Raw genomic sequence first — 21,426 nt, forward strand, 5'->3', positions numbered from 1 at the left:
AAACCATAAAAAGGCATCACAAAAGGAACAGATATGGGTATCACCAAAGGAACGGATATGGGCTTCATAGTTCAAAAGAAATGAATTTTGTTGAGTTTGTCAAACTCAAACTTCTTCCTGAAATTACTATTTCATTGAAGTAACTACATTGAAAATAAGAGGTACAAACAGAGGGTAACATTCTGGTAGACTTATAGGTACTTATAAATATCTGCCCCCACAAATATGTGAACAATTGATCAGAAAGATAATGCTGTGAACATAAAATAAAACTGGAAGGTCAGAAGGCACATTCTGAATATAACCGAGTAAATGAAAGAGAATGGAGGGAATACTAAGAAAGTAAAATCCTCTAGAGACTATCACTTGAGGTCCCCCCAAATTTTAAAAAATTCACATGAACATTTAAATCTTCTTATGCAAAAACAACAAAAAAACTTTCTCACCAAGTTTACAGGGCTTTTTATTATGATCAGCTCCAAAAAAAGTTTAAAAAAATTATTAATGACAAATAAGAGCAACATTCTATGAAGCACCTCATTTTCTCATTTTTCCTTAAACTAAAAGAAAACCAGGTAACGTTAGTGTGGTACAGAGTTCTCTGTGGATTCAGCGCTATTTTCCTTATCCTGCTTTCCTTCCTCCTGTGGTGAATTTAGTTCATTTCTGCTATCTTCTTCTTCACTGGAATCACTATCTGATCCATCTTCAACCCTGACAGATTGTTTGTCCTGGGAAGAACTGTCATAGGCTTTGTTTGTGGGAACAGCTCCTTTCCGCTGGGGCAAGATAGTAAAAAAGGCTTCTTGCCAGTCTCTGGTTTCCAGGTATTCCAGAATAATCTCAAACACTGCAACAAAGACAAACTCCATACATTTCTTAGCCAGGTTCATTACAGTGCTATATACTGTCTTTTAACATACACTGTCTTTTGCTAAGAGCATTACCTTGTCCTAATAACTACTTTGTTCTTATCTTTTCCTTCTTCTTTTAGCCACTAAGGCCAATCTGCCCCAAGGTTCTACTGCCTGTTACCTCCTTTCTAGATTTTCCTCGGTTCAGTTCTTAAGTACTCAGAAATTTACAGTATCCCCTGTCAATCATAAATAATAGGCAAAGGACCTCTGTAGTTTCCTTCCTATTCTTTTTCAGTCCTCTCACTTCTTTATGTGCTAAGATACACCTAGAAAAAAATGATTAACATTCATCTAAATTTCTTCTATCTGTCCTATAAGGAGCCACTCACTCTGAGGAGTGTCTTAACCTGCTTTATTTTTATGTTGCAAGTAAAGAATTATCAATACTGAATATCAACACACTGAGGAAGTGCTAACTTAGATTACTTTATAGAAAAGTAATTTTCGGCTCGGCGCTTATAGCTTAACCGGCTAAGGCGCCAGCCACGTACACCTAAGGTGGCGGGTTCGAATCCCCAGCCCGGACCCGCCAAACAACAATGATGGCTGCAACCAAAAAATAGCCGGGCGTTGTGGCGGGTGCCTGTGGTCCCAGCTACTTGGGAGGCGGAGGCAGGAGACTTGCCTGAGCCCAGGAGTTGGAGGTTGCTGTGAGCTGTAATGCCACGGCACTCTGCCCAGGCGGACAGCTTGAGGCTCTGTCTCAAAAAAGAAAAAAAAAAAGAAAAAAAAAAAAAAAAAAAAAAGAAAAAAAAAAAAAAAAGAAAAGTAATTTTCACAATGTATCAGAGGTTTTAGAAGAAGTCTGTTCCCTGAATCAATACCTTCATTTCTATAACTCCCTAGAGCCTAAAGTATTTGGCATAGGAAAAGAGTTCAATAAGTAGTTGTTTACTGATTAAAATCTCTCCTTAACAAATTTAGTCCAAGAATGTCTATTTCAGTGTTATTTATGCAAATAGCAAAAAGAAAGAAACAATTTAGCAGGAGGATGGTTAAATTATTATATATTCAGATGATGGAATATTATACAGCCATGGAAAAATAAAATGATAAATGGGGTTATATAGCATAGTATGTAACAGAGTATAAGAATCCAGTCATATAATATGTGTATGTACACAACATATATGCACAGGGAAAAAACTGGAAGCCAACACCAAAAAAGACTACAGTTAATTTTTTAGAGTTTTGTACATGTTCAAAATTTCTAAACTGTGAGTTATTTCTCTTATTAAACAAATTTTAAATGATTACTTTTTATAATTCTGACTCCAGCAGGATGTAATATTTTCTACTTGTCCAAATTGCAAATGATAATGTACCTTCTCACAATGTTTACTCAGGTATATTTTCAGTTTACTTTTATAGCTTACCATGATTAACTGCCAGAACTTTTCTGCTATTCATCTTCACAAAATTTCCAAGAGGGAGCTGTGCGTGATCAATTCCATAATCTGATGCTTGTTTATATGTGAGTCCCTAAAACAAAAACACTATGACTTGAACTAGATTCTAGTGTCCAACAGGGGTGCCCCGCCTTTTCCTCTGCCACACATTAGATGAATAAGAGTGTCTCTAGCCACACATTAAATACACAAACACTAATGAAAGCTGGTTAGCAAAAAAAAAAAAAAAAAAAAGGAAGGAGAAGAAAAGGTCTGTGCATACTTCTGGTAATATCTGACACCACACATAAGCAAAACCTGTCTCTCAAATCACATGCAGCCCACTGGCCTCAGGTTGGACACTCCTAGAGTAGAACATTACATTACTTCAAAGTCTATGACAGTATCAGTAATTTTTAGAACAGATTGTAGATGCAAAATATTTTCTGAAGAGGGAAGGTGTGCATGCATGTGTGTGTTTAACTGCTAACTTTGTAACATTCTCTTGACAATAAATATAGTGAGAATGTTTAGAGCATATGTTTTAACCTTCTCAATTTACAAATGAGGAAACCAAAGACATTATCTTCCCTACTCCACACTAGCAGAACCACAAGAAAAATGTAGCTCACTCATCTCCAGACTCAAATATCTTTTCATCATTCCCCCTTGCCTTTTTCTCCATTTAAAATATAGTCATGCACAGCATAACGACATTTTAATCAATGACAGACAGTATGTATGACAGTGGTCCCATGAGATTACAAAGGAGTTGAAAAACTCTTGTCACCTAGTGATGTTGTAGCTATCAGAACATCATAGTGCAATACATTACTCACATGTTTGTGGTGATGCTGGTGGGAATAAACCGTCTATGCTGAAGTTATATAAAAGTGTAGCACACACAATCATGTACAGTCCATAATACTTAATAATGATAAAGAAGAATTATGTTACTGATTTACGTATATACTATAGTATATTTTTATAGTTATTTTAGAGGTAATTCTCCTACTCATAAAAAATAAAAAAGGTAACTGGAAAATAGCCTCAGGCCGATCCTTCAGGAGGTATCCTAGAAGGCAGCAATGCTGTCATAGGAGATGACAGCTCCATGTCTGTTACTGTTCCAGAAGACCTTCCAGTGGAACAAGATGTAGAGGTGGAAGACAGTGATTTTGATGAAACATGGGTGTGTTTGTGCCTTAGTTTTTAACAAAAATTTTTAAAAGTGAAAAAAAATATTAAAAGTAGGAAAAAGCGTCCAAAATAAGGACATTAAGAAATTTTTGTACAGCTGTACAATGTGATTGTATTTTGAGCTAAGTGCTAAGAGTCAAATGGTTTTTAAAAAATTTTAAATATATAAAGTACAAAAGTGAGAGTAAACTAAAGTTAATAATTGAAGAACAAATTTTTAAATAGTGTAGCCTAAGTGTACACTGTTTATAAAGTCTACAGTGATGTAAGTAATGTCCAGGCCTTCACAGTCACTCACCCCTCTCTCATTGATTCACCCAGAGCAACTTCCAGTCCTATAAGTGCCATTCATGGTAAGCGCCCAATACAAGTGCACCATTTGTATCATTTAACTATGCTTCTTCTATCTTTAGGGATGTCTAGACACATAAATACTTACCACTGTGTTATAATTGCCGACACAGTATTCAGTACAGTAGCAGGCTGAGTGTACACGTTTGTAGCCTTGGTGCGTAAATTTCAATGGATTTGGAATTGATTAGTAGCAGCATCTTCTATCAATACAGTATCATGTTTAAGCATGTGGGCTCTGGAGCAACTTGTCTCATTTCAACTCTCTGTTTTGACACCTACTACTATTGATTTTAGATTTAATTTCTCTGTGCCTCATATTCCCTATCTGTAAAATGTAGATAGTAATAGCACTGACCTCACTGGGCTATAGTGAGGATTAAGCAAACTAACTTTGTTTTTCTCTTAAAGTGATGAAACATGGTACATGCTCAATAAAAATTAGCTATTATTGGTACTGCTGTTACTATCAGGAAACTCTGACTTAAAGTATAAACAAAGGCAAAAATACAAAGTTAATAGTACCTTGTGATGGTTGTGATCTACTAATCCTCCAATCACATAGGCCTTTGATTCATCTAATTCCTTCAGTACATTAGGTGAATCTGATGTAAGATAAACCAGATCTTCTTTTTTCATGAGTTCACTATAGTGCTCTGATTTGATGTGTATATCCTTTAAGACACAGGGGAAAGACATTACTAATTTACAGGAGTTTGTGAAAGATGGCTAAAAATGTATATCCTCTTTTCCCAAAACAAACCCATCCAAAAACATCTGAAATAAAGTTTGAAAGAGTATCATTACAATGTGTTATTTAGAACTTACTACTTCAATCCTTATTGCCTTACACTTTGGTCATTTAAATAGCCTCTTAATTTTATTTCCCTGTCACTGGCCTCCGACCTCTACAATTTACTTCCACACACTGATGGCAGGCTCCTTTTCTAAAAACGCTACTTTTGAAGTTTTATCTTTCACTGCAGAATAAAGTCCAAACTCCTTAATTTAAAAACTCTTTCCTAAATATGGCACTAACCTACCTTTCCAATTTTATCTCTGTTCCAACAAAACAAATGCATTTTTACTGCCACATATTTGCTGATATTGTTCTCCAGTCAAAGAATGCCTTCTCCAATTACTTCCTCTCCATCTACATGAATCATGAAAGGAAATTGCTTATAGATTTAGTTAATCTCATGCATCTATTTCTACAAAGATTTGAAAACTTCTTCACCAGAATTGTCAAGTCACAGGTACAAAACTGAACAACAGTTAGGATTTTGCAAACAACATTAACTGCATAAAAGAGGATATATCACCAGTCTCAGATGACAGTTACCCAATAATTCTTAAGGAAATCAAGAGAAAAGCAGAACTCTCACCTAAGATATATAATTTATTAATAAACAGCTACTTTTCTGAAAAGTGGTATATTATAAATTTGATCCCTATACTCAATAAAGGCCTCAAGAGAAACCCGTGTCATTAGAGACCAGGGAAACTCATGTCTCTCTGGAAAGCTGGTAGTATAAATGTTAAAGTTAAGAAGCCACAAAAATAACTGAAAATCCACCTATTATAATTTATTAAATTACTTCTTAGGAAAATAGGCACAGATATAAGAGTTGATGAATATATTGTACTTAAAAAGCCTTTGAAAATATTTCATATTATAGGTTATTAATGAAACAAATGCAGTCAATATGGAATTAGTGCATGTGAAAGGGAAAGTTTATCAATAAGATAATTGACTTTGAGAAAGAAAAAAAGTATAGGAATAACCCAGTACTGTCTGAATAGAACAGAGTTCCTTAGGCATTGATACTAAAGCCAATCTTAGTCATCTTTACCAATGACTGAGGAAAATTCAGTCTAATAGGAAAAAACTTCAAGCCACAAATGCAATTTTAAGTCTTCTAGTAGCCACATTAAAAAAAGTGAAAAAAAAATAGGTGAAATTAATTTTAATAACACATTTTATTAATGCAATATGCCTATAATGTTATTTCAACATATAATTATTTCAAAAACTAGGAGATATTTTGTATTCTCTCGCCCTCTTTCTGGTACTGAGCCTTTTAAATCCAGCATATATTTCATATGAAGAGGGATGAAATAGCACATTTCAATTCACAATTCAAAATATTACATTTCAAGAGTTTGACAGCCACACAAGGCTGATAGTCACTTGTTGAACATCACAGATTTAGAAGAAACCAAATGTAGGCACACTTCCAAATTTTAGAATGACTTCACTCTTCTAGATAATGTATAACATAGCTGGCTTGCTAGGAAGAAATTATACAAAGACCTTTCAAATTGTCTTTTCTTTAAAAAAAATGTTTTAAAGATAGCAAAAGAGTAGGCAAGAATTAACAAGAGCAAGTACAAACTAACACACATCTTCCTCTCTTCTTCAGCTTCTTCCATCTGTAACCTCGGACGTAGGTTTGGTGACACATAGGGTTTGCAGACTGCTAAATTTAGTAGCATTCCATGAAATTTAGGTAAAAATATAGACCTTTAGAAGCGTGAAAATACAAAAAATTATGTGAGAGTTGATGTGTTTTAATTACCTTCCAGTTGACCCATCCTTTGTCATTTTCATCCATGTTTTTTTTCAGCTGGCCTCCATGGCTTGTCAGGTAAAACTAACAGGAGATTGGTATGTACAGAAAGAGAGAGCAAATAACTATTTAAGTCCAATTTTTCTTTCCCTCATCTACTCACTTCATCATTAATGATACACATGATATATTTATTCTCAATGGAAAAAAATATTTACATGCTTTAGGCATACAATAAAATGTGGTAGAAGTGATATGTGTTGTATAACTCATAACTTACTAGCTGTAGTATTCCATCTACATTTTCATCCTTCTCATTCATGTAGTTAAAATCTGCCTCTACTTGATCTCTTTTCTGCAAAATCCTTGCTTACAGGTCAAGTTCCCATTACTCCCCTTCGACTTTTTTTTATTTTGGGAGGGCACCACAGTTTTTGGTTTTTTTTTTTTCTAACCAATCCATAGTCTTTGTAATTTTTCTTTGATTCTGAACCCTGACATCTATATAAGTCTTAATCAAGGGTAAGAAGAGGCCCATTACAGATTAAAGGGTATAGTTAAAAATAAGGGTATAAAGGATTATGATAGATGCAGAATAAAAAAATTATAAAATTGAAAAAACAAAATACAAAAATATAAGATTACTATCACTTGGTAAAAAGAAAATATCTAACTAAAAATAAGAGATCCTGGTTCTTAACATCACTGAGCCATTGTTAATGTTTAGATCACCCAGAACTCAAACAAAAAGACCCTATTCTTAACAGCAGCCAACTAGTCTCCCCAATCACTCCCTCACCCAGCTTAAGAAATACTTCTCAAAATTATCAGTGACTCAAAAGGACAAAAAAATCCTTTAAATAGATAAAACTTATGCAATAGGTACCACAGCATACATCAGGCAATGGTAGCCACAGCCTCTACCACCCTATCTCAGGAATTCAAAGTGGAGAAACTGGTATAAAAATGTGTATGTCCTATAACAAAGACATTCAACTACACAGCTGTGAACAGGTTAATGTGTCCAAGACTGATAATGACTACAAAGTGTCTTAGAATGGCATATGTGAAAATATGCTTAAAACAGTTTGCTTTCTTTTTATAAAAAAGAAAACATTTTTCAAATAGGCATTAAACAAGATCACCAGCAAGGCTCTGGCAAAAACAATCAGAATTGGCTCGGCGCCTATAGCTCAACCGGCTAAGGCGCCAGCCATGTACACCTAAGGTGGTGGGTTCGAATCCCCAGCCCGGACCCGCCAAAACAACAATGACGGCTGCAACCAAAAAATAGCCGGGCGTTGTGGCGGGCGCCTGTGGTCCCAGCTACGGGAGGCAGAGGCAGGAGACTCGCTTGAGCCCAGGAGTTGGAGGTTGCTGTGAGCTGTAATGCCACGGCACTCTACCCAGGGGGACAGCTTGAGGCTCTGTCTCAAAAAAAAAAAAAAAAAAAAAAAAAAACAGAATTGTAATCTATGTCTTTTGCCATGGAGGATACAAAGGAAAACTGGAATCTGTTTTAAATTCTTCAGACATACCTGCACAGGGTGCAGTGCTCGGCGGTTTTCTGCATAACATCGCTGAATCTGCTTATGAAGTTTCTTAATGTCCTAGAATAGTACAATTTTTAAAGCAAAGTTATCAAAATACAGTATGCCCATTCCATGATCTTAAAGGGCTACACTAAGCAGAAAGGATGACTAGATAGGTACAATTTTCTTCTTTAATACAAGTCCATTCTGATAATTTTCATTTGATTTTGTTACATACTAAGAAAAAATACAAATAAATACTCTGTAGGTGACCCATTATTTCATATTTTGTACTACTCTCTTAAGAGACAAAAACAAATAATTCTTTGAGAGCCATATTATAATTTTCACACCTTACCAATGATGTTGGTAAAACCCCACAGATCTCAATGATTATGAATATGTAGTTATTCAGCTTTATTATCTAATGAGGAAATGTGTGTCTTTGTCTCCCCTATCTACATACACAGACACCCATATACATAAATATACATACACAGGTTGTCCATAAAGTCTGTGTGCAATTTAAAATATTAAACTTTGCTTTGTATAGCAAAAGCAGTTTACTAGCTAATTTAACTTAGAGGGTAGAGATTTGGAAAAACTTAAGATGCATTTTAGTACATAAGTTTATATGAAAGTGATACTACACATAAAAACAAGAATGATTCAGCCTAGTTGACCTGCAGAATTTTTCTGTACATAGTAATAATTCGTAATACCTTTAAAACCATCAAGTCATCAAAACTACAGTCAATGATAAGGCGGAGGGTGCTGTGAACAGCTTGTCTTCGAATACGTTTTCTGTCGTTTTCATCTGATTTTGATTCCAGTTGACATTGTCGCTCTAATTTCTTTCTCTTGCGTTTTTCCTTTCGCTTTTGTCTAAAATTAGTAATTACAATAACTTTGTGTTACCTGTATACTCAGATATTCATAAAACTCTTCTAAATAGAGATATGAAACATTTTGAAGTAATTAAGTTAAACCATGTGAAACTGCCACTTCTGTGAACAGATAGCTATTTATATGGCCATCTGAAAGCTTTCGATAAGAAGGAAATGAGCTTGCAAAAAATCTGATCTATCTTTCAATCTAAATCCTAACTATACCACCTCAATAGGTTCATTTGTTATTGGTATCACAGTATCTCCAAGATAATCTTTTAGATACTGAATTTGGGAGTTATGATGAATTTTACTTTCGTCATTCATCCTCTATAAGATTTTAAAACATTTATGTGGTATATTTTTGCATACTTTTTCTTTGATTTATAGCAACTATAGTTTATTTTCTCTCAGTAAATTTTGGCATTTATACAACAAATTCAGCCTAACTCTTCTCCCCCAAACCTGAAATGGTTCTTCTAACAAAAATCAAAGTCAGGCTAAAACTTGATCTTTCTGAGTTGGTTATTTTGATTCTATACCTAGGATACGGCTACTAACTATATCCCTTCTCTAAGATGATTGTTTCAAAAATTGTGGTGCTACTCATAATAGGTTCTGGGTGGAAAATCTATTGAGTGCAAGTTCATCAACACTGCTTAAAAATATTCCAATAATGTAATTCAAAGCACATGTAGTTTTAACAGCCAGCCAACAGTGATAGCTAAGTACATGTATAACCCTAATTTTAATTAACACAATCACTTTTAGGAGGACAAAGGGGTACACAAGATCTAACATTCATACTTAAGACTAGGAGTGGAGCATATACTTTTGAAACACATACTTTCGGAGTTCTCGTTGTTCTTCCCATTGTTTCTGTTTTACAAGTTTTTTCATTTGCCGTTTAGATATTGGTTCACACCCTTCACCTAATCTTGGCTTCTGGCTCTGCTCTTGATCTTCACTTAAGTCTTGCCTTTTTTCAACATTAGAAGATTGAATAAATGCTGGCAGCATTTCAGATGACATTATTTGGTGACTCTGAAAAACTGAAAAGCAACTTTTGACATCAACAGATAACTTAAAAATACACAAAAAAGTAAAAATATCCCAAATATCAAATACATATGATTAAAATTAAATCCTATTAGTAATACAGGGAAATGCAAATTTAGACAATTAAATGCCATTTATTGGCAAACACCATTTAAATATCACCTAATGTCAATTAATAAATATCATTCAGTAGCAATGCTGATAAAGGTCTGAAGAAGTAAGGTGTGGGGTTTTTTTTTTGAGACAGAGCCTCAAGCTATCCCCCTGGGTAGAGTGCTGTGGCATCACAGCTCACAGCAACCTCCAACTCCTGGGCTCAAGCAAGTCTCCTATCTTAGCCTCCCAAGTAGTTGGGACCACAGGCGCCCGCCACAATGCCTGGCTATTTTTTGATTGCAGCCATCGTTGTTGTTTTTTTGGCAGGCCCAGGCTGGATTCGAACCCACCAAATTAGGTGTATGTGGCTGGCGCCTTAGCCACTTGAGCCATAGGCACCAAGCCGAAGTAAGATGTTTTTTATATACTATTGTATGTCATGGTATAATCTTTTCAGAAGGCAACACAGACAATTTAAAAGCTTTAAAACAGTGATAATCTTTGATCTAGTAATTTATTTCCTTAGACTAATTCCTGTAAATGAATCAGAAATGTACACAAAAATATGCACTACAGTATATACACCATGTGTTCGGTTTAATGATGAAAAGCCAAAATTATTTAGTCATAAAGGGAAATAATATGTTAAATAAACAAATCAAAACAAAAACCAATACATATAGATATTTATACCCAATTGCTTTTAAAAAGTATATACACAAACATACGTTCAATTCTTTTTTTTTTTTTGGCCAAGGCTGGGTTTGAATCTGCCACCTCTGGTATGTAGGGCTGGAGCCCTACTCACTGAGCCACAGGTGCCGCCCCATATGTTCAGTTCTTACCCATGGTTTTCTGCATGTTCTGTATCTTATAAAATGAAAATATATTGTTTATGAAAAAATATTTTTAAACACAGATGGAAAAACCTTTTCTTTAGTCTTCTTTAATGCTGTAGAACAAGAGAAATAAGAATGTTTTTCATTATCTGAGTGTACACTCACAAAAGGTTTTTGACAAAAGAGATGTTATATGTTGCTTTGTAAACTTTGAACAGGACAGAAAACAAATTTGGTTTCCCCCCTCTAACATATTTCATGGTAAATAGATTAATTATAAATATTCCTCTTTAGTCATGGCTATGAAACAAAACATGAAACTTGATTTCATAATCAGTCTGGCTTTGTGGAATGTTTAGGGTCATCTCAAACATATCTTTATTTGAAGTTAACCACACACATCTTTCTCCCTATTGACTAGAACTGAACTTACCTTCAGTTTAAGGAAAGACTAGAAACAGTGAGATTCTTTTTCTCTTTAAGAGATTATCAACACCAAAACTCAGAAATGTACCTTTTATTTATCCCTACCAAAGATTAAGCATGATGCTACCAAATGTTCTACTGGCCTTAAGGAAAATTCTACGAATCTTCTTTCATATAGGATCACTAACGAGTCTGTGCAAAGACGCTAAAAGAAACAAGATAATCTCCCAAGATGTGCAGACAAAGATGTTTGCAAAACATAATTTAAACAGTGGTGTTATTATATTGTTCCCGCTTTCTTTAAAGTGCAATGCTGTAATAAGATATATGAGGATAACAAAGCAAACTTAGAAATGTACCTAATTTTGACTGAGAGACAAATTTTAAGGAGATGTGTGCTTTGGGGGCTACAAAAGCCCTGTCATTTTACTAGATCACAAAACTTCTAGTATATGTGCTGCCAAAGCAAGCACAGAACTTCTAAAAGGGGGAAAGAATTGTCTAGGAATCTAAGTAAGAGTTCACAAATTTTCCTTATTCCATTAATCAAATAGTATACTCAGTTTGGGAGAATACCCCCTAGAAAGAAAGACTCAAATTTGATCTTACACTATAAACTCCATGGGAGGAAGGATGATGTCTGCTTTTGCTTAATATTATATGGCCAGTACTAACACGGTGGTTGGCACTTAGTAGATGCTTACTATATATTGGTAGAATAAATGAGCAAATAGAATATTACAAAACATTTTTAAAAGTAATAAAAATAATAATAGTAAACATTAAGTCTCATTGTGCTTAATAAAGAATTTATTATTTAATTTAATCCTTGAAACAATCCTATTAGATAGATAACATCATGTCTACTTTACAAAGGAAGAAGGCACAGTGAGGTTAATTTGCCAAGAATTACAAATACAGCACAAAGTACATACTCAAAAATATTTTGTTGAATGATGGATGTTAGGATTCAAACCCAAATCTATCTCTACTACTCTTAGTAACCCCAAACCTTATTTAGAAAATGAGGTTTCCAAGGAGTGTAACAGAGCTATGGTGCTTTAATCCTGCTGATAGAGGCTCTGAGAAGACCTGTGTCACCGAAAAAGAAGAAAAAATAGCTCTAGGTCTATTTCTATACCACTGAATCAAAAGATTTGAACAGACTTTCTAGAGATGGTTGCCAAAAGTTTACGCTTTGAGGCATCCTCCCTCCCAATCTTGAAATACATGAAAACAGTAGATAAAATATAAAATGGAGATAGAAAAAGGTACAGCCTCTCTCAAAACTACCAATAAGAAGTAGAACAGAGACTGTTCTTGTTGGATCTACTGGGCAGTCAGACTGTAAGTTTCTTCAGCTTTAAAATAGGGAGAAAAATAATAATAATAATATAAGGCAGGAAAATGGGGGACAGATGAGCTGAAACTAGACTTGGAGTGGACCTTCTCCTTCCCTAAAAAAAGGTCTGAAAACAAGTACAAGTAGACTATGGTTTATATAAAACTGAGTACTTGGGTACTCAGCCTGAAAAAAGCTGACATAGCCTCTCAGTCACATCCTGGACCATAATGTGACAAGTGAACTTATTATATGATTTCATCTGAATCGCTCCTGTAAGAATGTGCTGTGTAGCAAGGAGGGCAGGAGGCCCCCTTGGTGGTGAGCTGAAGATGATTCCTTGTACTTCCCTTCCTAAGGGGCACATTGTGAGAGTGTATGACACACCCCCTGGGTGAGGGGCTCTTCTATAAATGAAAATTTACCCTGGAAGTGAGAACAATGTAACCTAAAGATTGTGCCCTCATATTAATTTGAATAAAGTTAAAAAAAAATGAATCTGCTGTGTACTGGTGGAACACAGAACAGGGTCAAAGGTCAAGTAGTAGATGGTATCAATAGGGATCAAGAGAGGGCTTAGGAAAGGAGAGGTAATAACTCTATTCAAGATGAATCTGCAAAGCAAAATTACAGAAAGAACTGATTTTTAAAAAGTCAATAATCAAGAAATAAATTCACTCTATACAAATTAAAAATAATAGGACAATCTAAAAATGACTTTAAAATAAGTTTAGTTAAAATATTTCAGAGAAATAAAAAAAAGAACCATAAAAACAAAAAACAAAATTGCGTGACACAAAAGGTATTAAAAAATGGAAAAACAAGAACCCATGAAACAGAAAAATAACTTGAAAATTAGAAAATGAAGACACAAACAGTTCAATATGTGAGATAAACTCAAGATTACCTGTGGTCCAAGAGGTGATTAATGAATTAGAAAACATCGTGACAATCTGACTCAAAATACAGAGAAATAGTACAGAAAATAACATGGAGAAGGTAAGCCACAGGATGAAAGAGATACAAGGGGGAAAGGGTAATGCATTCTTTAATTTTTTTCTAAAGCTAGAAAATAAGCTAAGCATTCATTTTAAAAAACTGGAGTCAGGAGAAACTCCATAAGCCTAAAATGATTAGAAGGAAATTTTTTTTTTAAATATCTATATAGCTATATCTATCTATCTAGATATATATATATTGCAATCCCCAGGATCAATTTTATTTTCCTTTCTTTCCAATGCACAGTACATTAAATAAAATCCATGTGTCCAAAACAATACTAGGTGGAGAAAATTTAAGACCCATCAAACTCAACAAGAAAACTTAAAAGCACAATTAAATTTCACAAGAAACAAACTTCCCTCTTCGTGAAATAATAATTAATATTCCAGTAGTGTACATTTCTGTTTATCAGTGGCATTATTTTGGGCTAGTTCTCCTAGAATGCTCACTGGAACGTGAACATTCATAAAAGGTAATGTTTTACAGCTCATGTACACCAGGGGGAGCATTTGCCTTTCCCATCTAAGAAGTCTCAAGTTAAATTTAACTTGACTTATCATAGTAACTTTTTAAAGCAAAGCAACCTATTAAATGCAAGGAAAGGTCATGAGCTAGTCAACCTCATCACCACCATCGTCATTATTTTCTAGCTATTCTCACTTAAGAAAATACGTTGTACTAAGTGAATCTTTTAAAGCTTTACGTAATGCTAGACATATTGAGACATAAATAAGTAGAATGCAGCAAAAATTGTGCTAGCCTGTTATTTTATAAATTACTTGCAGTATACTTTACCTATAAAAATAGCTACCAACTCACACTGTATATCGTAAGTATAATGTATACGTACTGCACTATGTACTAGTTTGTTCAGATTACCTGTTAAACAAAATACGGTACTTAAGACTATCTGATTATCTTAGTTTAAGCAATAATTTACAAAATCTGTGTGGCAGAGAGTTTGGTGTTCCTCCCTCACATGCAATGACGCTAAGAGTGCATTTTCATGCTTTCAGCCAAGTTCAACAAATACTTTACAGTAATTATAGAAATATATGTGTGAAATTTTACTTTAGCATAAAATAAAGTTGGGCGGTTCATTCACAGATAATGGTTTTCAAAAGTAAAAAAAAAAGATGACGAAGGCCATTTGATGTGGGTGGAATGAATGTGAAAAAGTATCTCAACATTCCTTGTACTTCCATTTCTCAGCACAGCTTACAGCAGGGAAGACACACTTCATAAATGAGTGAAATCCAAAGGAAAAAAGTTTTTAAAACTTGCAAGAGTTTCTCACACAGGCTAAACAGTTCTCTTATAAATTTATGGGCACAGCCTCCCTTTCAGAAAGATACAAAGGAATTCTGGAATAACTGCATAATGAAATTAATGACCTGACAGCGATAGCGAAGAAATACCCTTCTAAAAACGCGCTGACCTAGCTAAAGCCCTTTGTTCAGCTGTCAAGCCCCTTGGGCGGAGGGTAGTGATGAAGGGGGGAGAGGAGGTTCTATTTGAAAAAAGATAAAGTAATCTGTCGCTTTATACTTTGTATCTCTAGAAAAAAAAAACCAACTTAAAATATGTCAGTGAGATCAAGCAACACTTTGATCTTCTCAAAATCATCTTCAGCTCACCACCAAGGGGGCCTTACGAGCACCTGCAGCAAGGTCCCATCTGGCTCTCTCCATTTCAGAGAGCTCATCCACGTCAGCCCCTCGTAGGAGAAACGAGGTAAGGCAGGTTTAAAGAGGAAAAGCGATTGCCCAAGGTCTCCACAACCACAACTCGTTTTCCGTCCCTTCAGAGTCCAGCTTTCCCTCTCCTACTTTGCAAACGCACACTGTTCACAAACCGGAGACTAGATCCCGACCCACAAAACAAACGCTAGCCAAAAGCGCCGCACTGCGGACGGGCAGAGCCTCGCCCATCTCTCTCCTCCGGGCCCCGCCCACGAACGCACCCTAGAGGTGGGACTAGGCCGCAGCCGGCGAACCAGGGAGCGGACAGGCGTGCCGCGGAGCCGCTATCGTCTAACGTCATTTCCTTCGAGTTGCGTCGCAGCAGCCGCTTCCACAGCCCCGTACTCCTCTCCCCCGGAAATCCTCGTTGCCCGCCCTGGGCAGCATGGCACGCGGTCCTTTTACACCCGAAAGGTATCAGGAGGCAGGCGAGTGTCAGCTCCGGTGCCAGGAGACTTACCGGATTGAGGGATTGATTGGAACGTGCGTGCACAGAAAGCCTTCCAGGAGTGGTCTCAAACCGCTCTCGAGTCCTTACTCAGAAACTTCAACTCCCAGAGGCAGGGTCGGTAGTTATCCGGTGGAAGCTATGGCGGTTGTTCCTTACGTCATTGAACTGCGCCCAGTTCGGACCCGCAGCAGGAGAAAGGGGAGGGGTTTGCACTGGGCGGGGTCTGGAGCTAGGGGTTGGGGAGTGGGATGTAGTTGCAGCGCTGTCTGTTTTTCCCCTTGTGAGTGCAGCGGTATACCTGTAGGCATCAATTCATTCACGTATTTGTGCGTGTTGGGGGGGGTTAATAGGCCCTTTTTACAAAATAGACAAAAGGCTCTTAATTTTTCTGCGTTGAAAATGAAAGCTTCTCTGTCTAAATTGTTTATAATTTATACAGAAAAAAGGTTACAGTATTACATAATTTTACATAACTCGAGTGGATAATTAAATTTAAAAGTGAATCGAATTCATAGTAAGGTACATTTAAGTTTAGAATTTCTAAGTCTTTTTTATGGCTTAAGTGAAATAGCCATAGCTTTACTCTTTATTCATTACTGGAGCTATTTTTCCTATGCTGTTTTGCAAAATATCAGGTGACATTTCATTGTTTATAATATTTGACCTTATTTAATCTTTTTTCTATATATAGACCAAGTCAACTGAGGGAGAAATGAAACACAATCCCATAGATTGTCGTTTTCTATTTCGTTTTTTGTTTGGCTCTTCTTCTAATAGGTGATTATTGCCGAATTTGAAGATCAGAATAAGATTTGAAGGTTTGAATAGAAGATGGCCTTCTCAATTTGGAAAGAAATCTGAATTAAATGATTCTTGATGCTTAAAAAAATTTTACCATGCTTAAAGCCTTCAATGAATAGGAAATTAAATCCAGAATTTGAGATTCTCTAAAAGAATTAAACCTAATATGAATCTAGTTACAAAACTAAAGTCACTTGTACTTTAAACCCTAGAAATTTATTTGAAGAACTGTCAGCTATAGCATTCTTGTGGGCTCCTTTCCATTTCTTCCTTATGTCAAATCTAAAAGATCTTTGTGGACTGAGTGTTGGCAATGAAGTCTGGGTCCATTTCTGATCTGTTAGTAGGGCATCTTTTTTCAGCTGCCTCCATATGAGAGCAAAAAGTAGCTGAGGGAGGATTAGTAATTGGATATGTAGTCCTTCACATGTAGGTCATTAAATTCAGGCTGACATAGCGATGTGCCAGATCTTTCAACAGCTGTTCAGTTGCCCCTATGGGATCTGTTTTATAAATAATTACACATTTATACATTTTTTTTCAGAGTTAGCACTTGGCATCTTAGTTTTTAAGTTACAAAAAGACCCTCCATATTTTAATAATGAAGCCAAATTTTCCTTTGACATAGACATTTAACTTTGTAGTAATTTGTTACAAAACTTAAAATGATTCTACTATTAATATCAACCCAGAGTAACCACCAAAAAAGTGCCCTCCTATAAGTCAATTTAACCAAAAATAAAACATAGGAACTTAAGGTGAAATCATGTGATACAAAGGAATCTTTTGATGGATTTGTAAAATTAGTGTGTTTATTTGACCCACTTACTGAGCTTCAAACTTTTTGTGTTAATACTGGTAATACAAAGATGACTTAAATCATAATTTCTGTCCTTACAGAATCCATAGTCCAATAGGAAAGCCCACAGTAAGTAAATATTATGTACTTGAGATCCCTGTATATTGAGAGAAGTTACTAAATACTTCTTGAGGCAGACAAAATGTATTTGGACATTGAATGATTTTTACATCTTCTTGGAAAATAGGAGTTTTTCAGGTATCAGGCAAGCACAGAAGTTAAAAATATTGGGAACAGTGAAAGCAAAATGTCATGATTTTGCACATGACTGTAGAGGTGTGAATAGGATGAATGAGAAGGAGGAAAGAACTCTAAGGGTTTTTAAAATTTGAATAACTGTAGGGATATACTAAAATTAACTAGGTCACGTACAGAATACTGGAAGAAAATTGTTTTAAAAAAATAAGTTTGAGTGTGTGGATTTTGGAGAGTCTCCAAGATATCTAAGTAGAAACACTGAAAAAATTCATCAACATATTCGTAGTGTAAGCCAGTATAAGAAGTTGAACTCAAGGTGAAACTACTCTATACATCATGGGAACTGGAAGGTAACAAATGAGAGAAGCTATTGGGAGGAAAGAATCCTTCCCTCTTTAATTAGGGTACAATGTGGGCATAATGGCACCAGATTTCAATTTTTAGAATAGGAGAAACTGAATTTGTACGTACGGTCTGATTTTAAAATGTTGACAACTGTTTTCTTAGTTTTTTTAAGTGCTGAGCAGGCTAAACAAAACTTGTTTGTGGACTACATCCAGAAAATTGGCATCCAGTTTGTTAAATTGGACTGATGATCATAGAGTGAGAAAGGGGCTACAGCTTCAACTAGAATCTTAGAATAAAAAGCACAGCAATAAATATGGTTATGAATTACTCCATATGTTTGGTTTCAAAACATTTGACAATCATTACAAATTTCATTATTTCAAGTCTAAATGGGATTTTTAAGTTTGAGAGTACTCTTCAGTGGGGAGGTAGGAATAGAGTAACATTTGTGAATACTTTCAGGCTAAGAAAGCCAAAAAGAAACCAATTTTAAAACACAAAGATATCTAGAAGGAAGAATTAACCTTTCACCTGTAATCATTCCAACCTACAATTTTATTGATTTCAAAATATAGGAAAAGTTTAAGATGTATTGTTAAATATATTAACCCCCCCCCCAAATGATATATAATATTGAAGACTTTAGAAAGACAACTATGGAGGCAGTATAGTCTGTGAATCTCCTCATAAAAAACTGGTAAAATATCTAGGATAAACAAACAACAGTAACACAGCAACAATCCCAGATGATAAGCTATAACATAGCTGGGTGGAAAGGAATCCTTACCAACCCCAAAATATGAGCAGGAAGGAACAAAGCCAACTTAATATCAGCATCTGTGTAGGAGAAAATAGTGGGAAGACAACGGAGCATCTGAAAGCTCTGAGAATGGGAGGCCACCTAAACTGCCAGCAAGTAATCCCTGAAAAAGAGGAGAGAGAGAGGGGACCAGTGCTAGGTCAACAGCAAAACTAGCAGGGAGTTCAGTGAATGGGGATCCTGCAGCCTTCTGATCTCAAAATTATTCTTTTTAAAGCACCAAAGGAGGCATGAAAACCTTCATCTTTATTTGCAGCACCCCTTATAATAAAAAAATTTTGTTCAGTAAAATTTGGATTCAGCCGAAAGATCATACTCAACAAGGCCACATGAGACCTCAAGGCCCCAGGTTTCTCGCCCCTGTGCTCATGTTAAGGAATGAGAATGAAGTTGCTGGAGGGGTGTGAGGCCTGTAACCTCTCAAAACTAACAAACTGGAGCTCCATTTCTGAACATAGCTGAGCATCAAGGAGAAACCTCTGGGAGCAGAATCCAAATTGAACAGGAGAGGGACAATAGGGGCAAAGAAAAAGCAGGCCTAATATTTCAAAACAAGAACAATTTTTTAAATGATAGAAAATATTTAAAAATATATAAGACAAAAGTCTCATAAATGAAATGATTCACTAAACAAAGATTTGAAGAGAAGTAACAGAACTAAGAAAATATATATGTAGCTGGGTGTGGTGGCATGCACCTGCAGCCCCAGCTACTCAGGGAGTTGAGCCAGGAGGATCACATAAGCCCAAGAGTTGGAGATTGCAGTGAGCTATGATGATACCACTGCACTCCAGCAGGTATGACAGAGTGAGATTCTGTCTCAAAGAAAGAAAAGAAAAGATACACACACACACACACACATATATATATACATACACACAGTGCACATATATTCAACATCATGCTGGAAGTATTAACCACTGCAATAAGATTCTTTTTTTAAAAAAAATAGAAGAAACATAGACAACAGGATTGTCTACCTAGAAAATCATCAAAAAAAACCCACCAAAAAACGAAAACCTACCAACCCCCCCCAAAAAAAACCCTATTACTAAACTAATAAGTAATTATAGGATACAAGATTAACATATAAAGTCAATTGCTTTCCTATATACCAGCAGTGCAAAATTGGGACTTGAAATTAAAAAACAATAATACCCCCAAAAGACATAAATCTAATAAATGTACAGAATCTATGAGAAAAGCTTCAAAACTCTGACAAAAAGAATCAAAGAATATCTAAAGAAATGAACAGATATTTTGTGTTCATGGATTAGAAGACTCGATATTGTAGAAATGAGCACATCTAGTGCCCAAATCTTGGTTTCTAATATCATTCTTTTCTTATAGAAACCAAGGATGCTTAGAGAAATGATTTAATCTAGGATGGGAGTAAAACATTCAAGATAAGTCGTGAACATTTTGTAGTACCTGAGAATAAGGAAATGCTAAAAACCAAAACCAGAACCAGCACCAGAACAAAACCAAACCACATTCATGGAGTATGTCAAAGGAACACAGGAGCCAAGTGAAGGACCATCCAGTGGTTAGACACAGAACAACTGAAGTGACAAGTATAGTATTAGATGATACCCAAAGTGTAAAATAAATATCCATCAGTCCATACTGATGTAAATGGTTAAATACATAAATGGGAAGGAAAAAACAAATTTCTCATGGAGAGGAATTCCAAATATTTTAAGTAGATGCTCCACCCTCAGGGAGGAGGAATATCATTCTTCACTTAAGCATGGGCTTTCTTCCAAAGAGGACAGTATGGAAAATGAGGATGAATAAAAGAATAACTTTACAACGGAGAAATCTGATAACACTGTTTAGTCAATCTATCAAGGCCACCATAAATAGTGCTAAATCATTTTGAAAGTATGTACTTCTGATGTGTTGTGATGTGATGAAAATGACACTTTTCCTCTGCTCTTCTTCCTCCAAACTTACAACCTCAGTCAAATCATGAGAAAAATATCACAAAATTCCAATAGTGAAGCCTCTTACAAGAAAAACTGTCGCACCCAAGAGGAGCCTAAAGATACATGGCATGAAATGTAATGTATCCTGGCTACGTAGGATCTTGGAATGGGGTGGGGGGAAGGATTAGGTAAAAACAAAGGTAACCTAAATAAAGGATGAATTTTAGTTAACAACATGTCAGTATTGTTTTCTTAGTATTATTAAATCTACTAATGTGACACATTAATAATAGAGGTAACGAAATGCAGGTCTTATTATATGGAAAGTCTTCGTACTAACTAAGCAATTTTTCTTTAAATTTAAAACTTTTATAAACAGTTATAAACTGCTATAAGTCTGGCAGATAAAGTCTCTCTCTGTCACCTACATGACAATGCAGTGGCATGATCATAGCTCACTGTATCCTCAAAGTCCTGAGCTCAAATGATCAAGCAGTCTTCCTGCTTCACCCTCTCAAATAGCTAAGGACCACCACACTGGAATAACTTTTCTTTTCTTTTCTTTTCTTTTTGTAGAGATACAGTCTCACTATGTTTCTCAGGCTGGTCCTGAACTCTTTCCTGGCCTCAGGTGATCCTCCTTCCTCAGCCTTCCTAAAGTGCTGGGATT

At 35.6% G+C, this 21,426-nt stretch overlaps 1 protein-coding gene across 1 annotated transcript; it reads right to left on the reverse strand.

The window, feature by feature from the left end:
• Positions 1 to 403: 403 nt before the first annotated feature.
• TRMT10A (tRNA methyltransferase 10A) lies at positions 404 to 15,944 on the reverse strand. The gene is made up of 8 exons (XM_003798504.3): positions 15,812 to 15,944; positions 9,693 to 9,897; positions 8,681 to 8,843; positions 7,965 to 8,036; positions 6,436 to 6,510; positions 4,382 to 4,531; positions 2,294 to 2,399; positions 404 to 850 (listed from the first exon to the last, which is right to left on the reverse strand). The coding sequence occupies exons 2-8, from the start codon at positions 9,875 to 9,877 to the stop codon at positions 582 to 584; spliced, it is 1,020 nt and encodes a 339-aa protein (XP_003798552.1). The 5' UTR covers positions 9,878 to 9,897; positions 15,812 to 15,944; the 3' UTR covers positions 404 to 581.
• Between the last annotated feature and the right edge of the window lie 5,482 nt (positions 15,945 to 21,426).

The sequence above is a fragment of the Otolemur garnettii genome, unplaced genomic scaffold (assembly GCF_000181295.1).
Source record: "Otolemur garnettii isolate 467f Iridium unplaced genomic scaffold, OtoGar3 scaffold00137, whole genome shotgun sequence".
Classification (NCBI taxonomy): domain Eukaryota; kingdom Metazoa; phylum Chordata; class Mammalia; order Primates; family Galagidae; genus Otolemur; species Otolemur garnettii.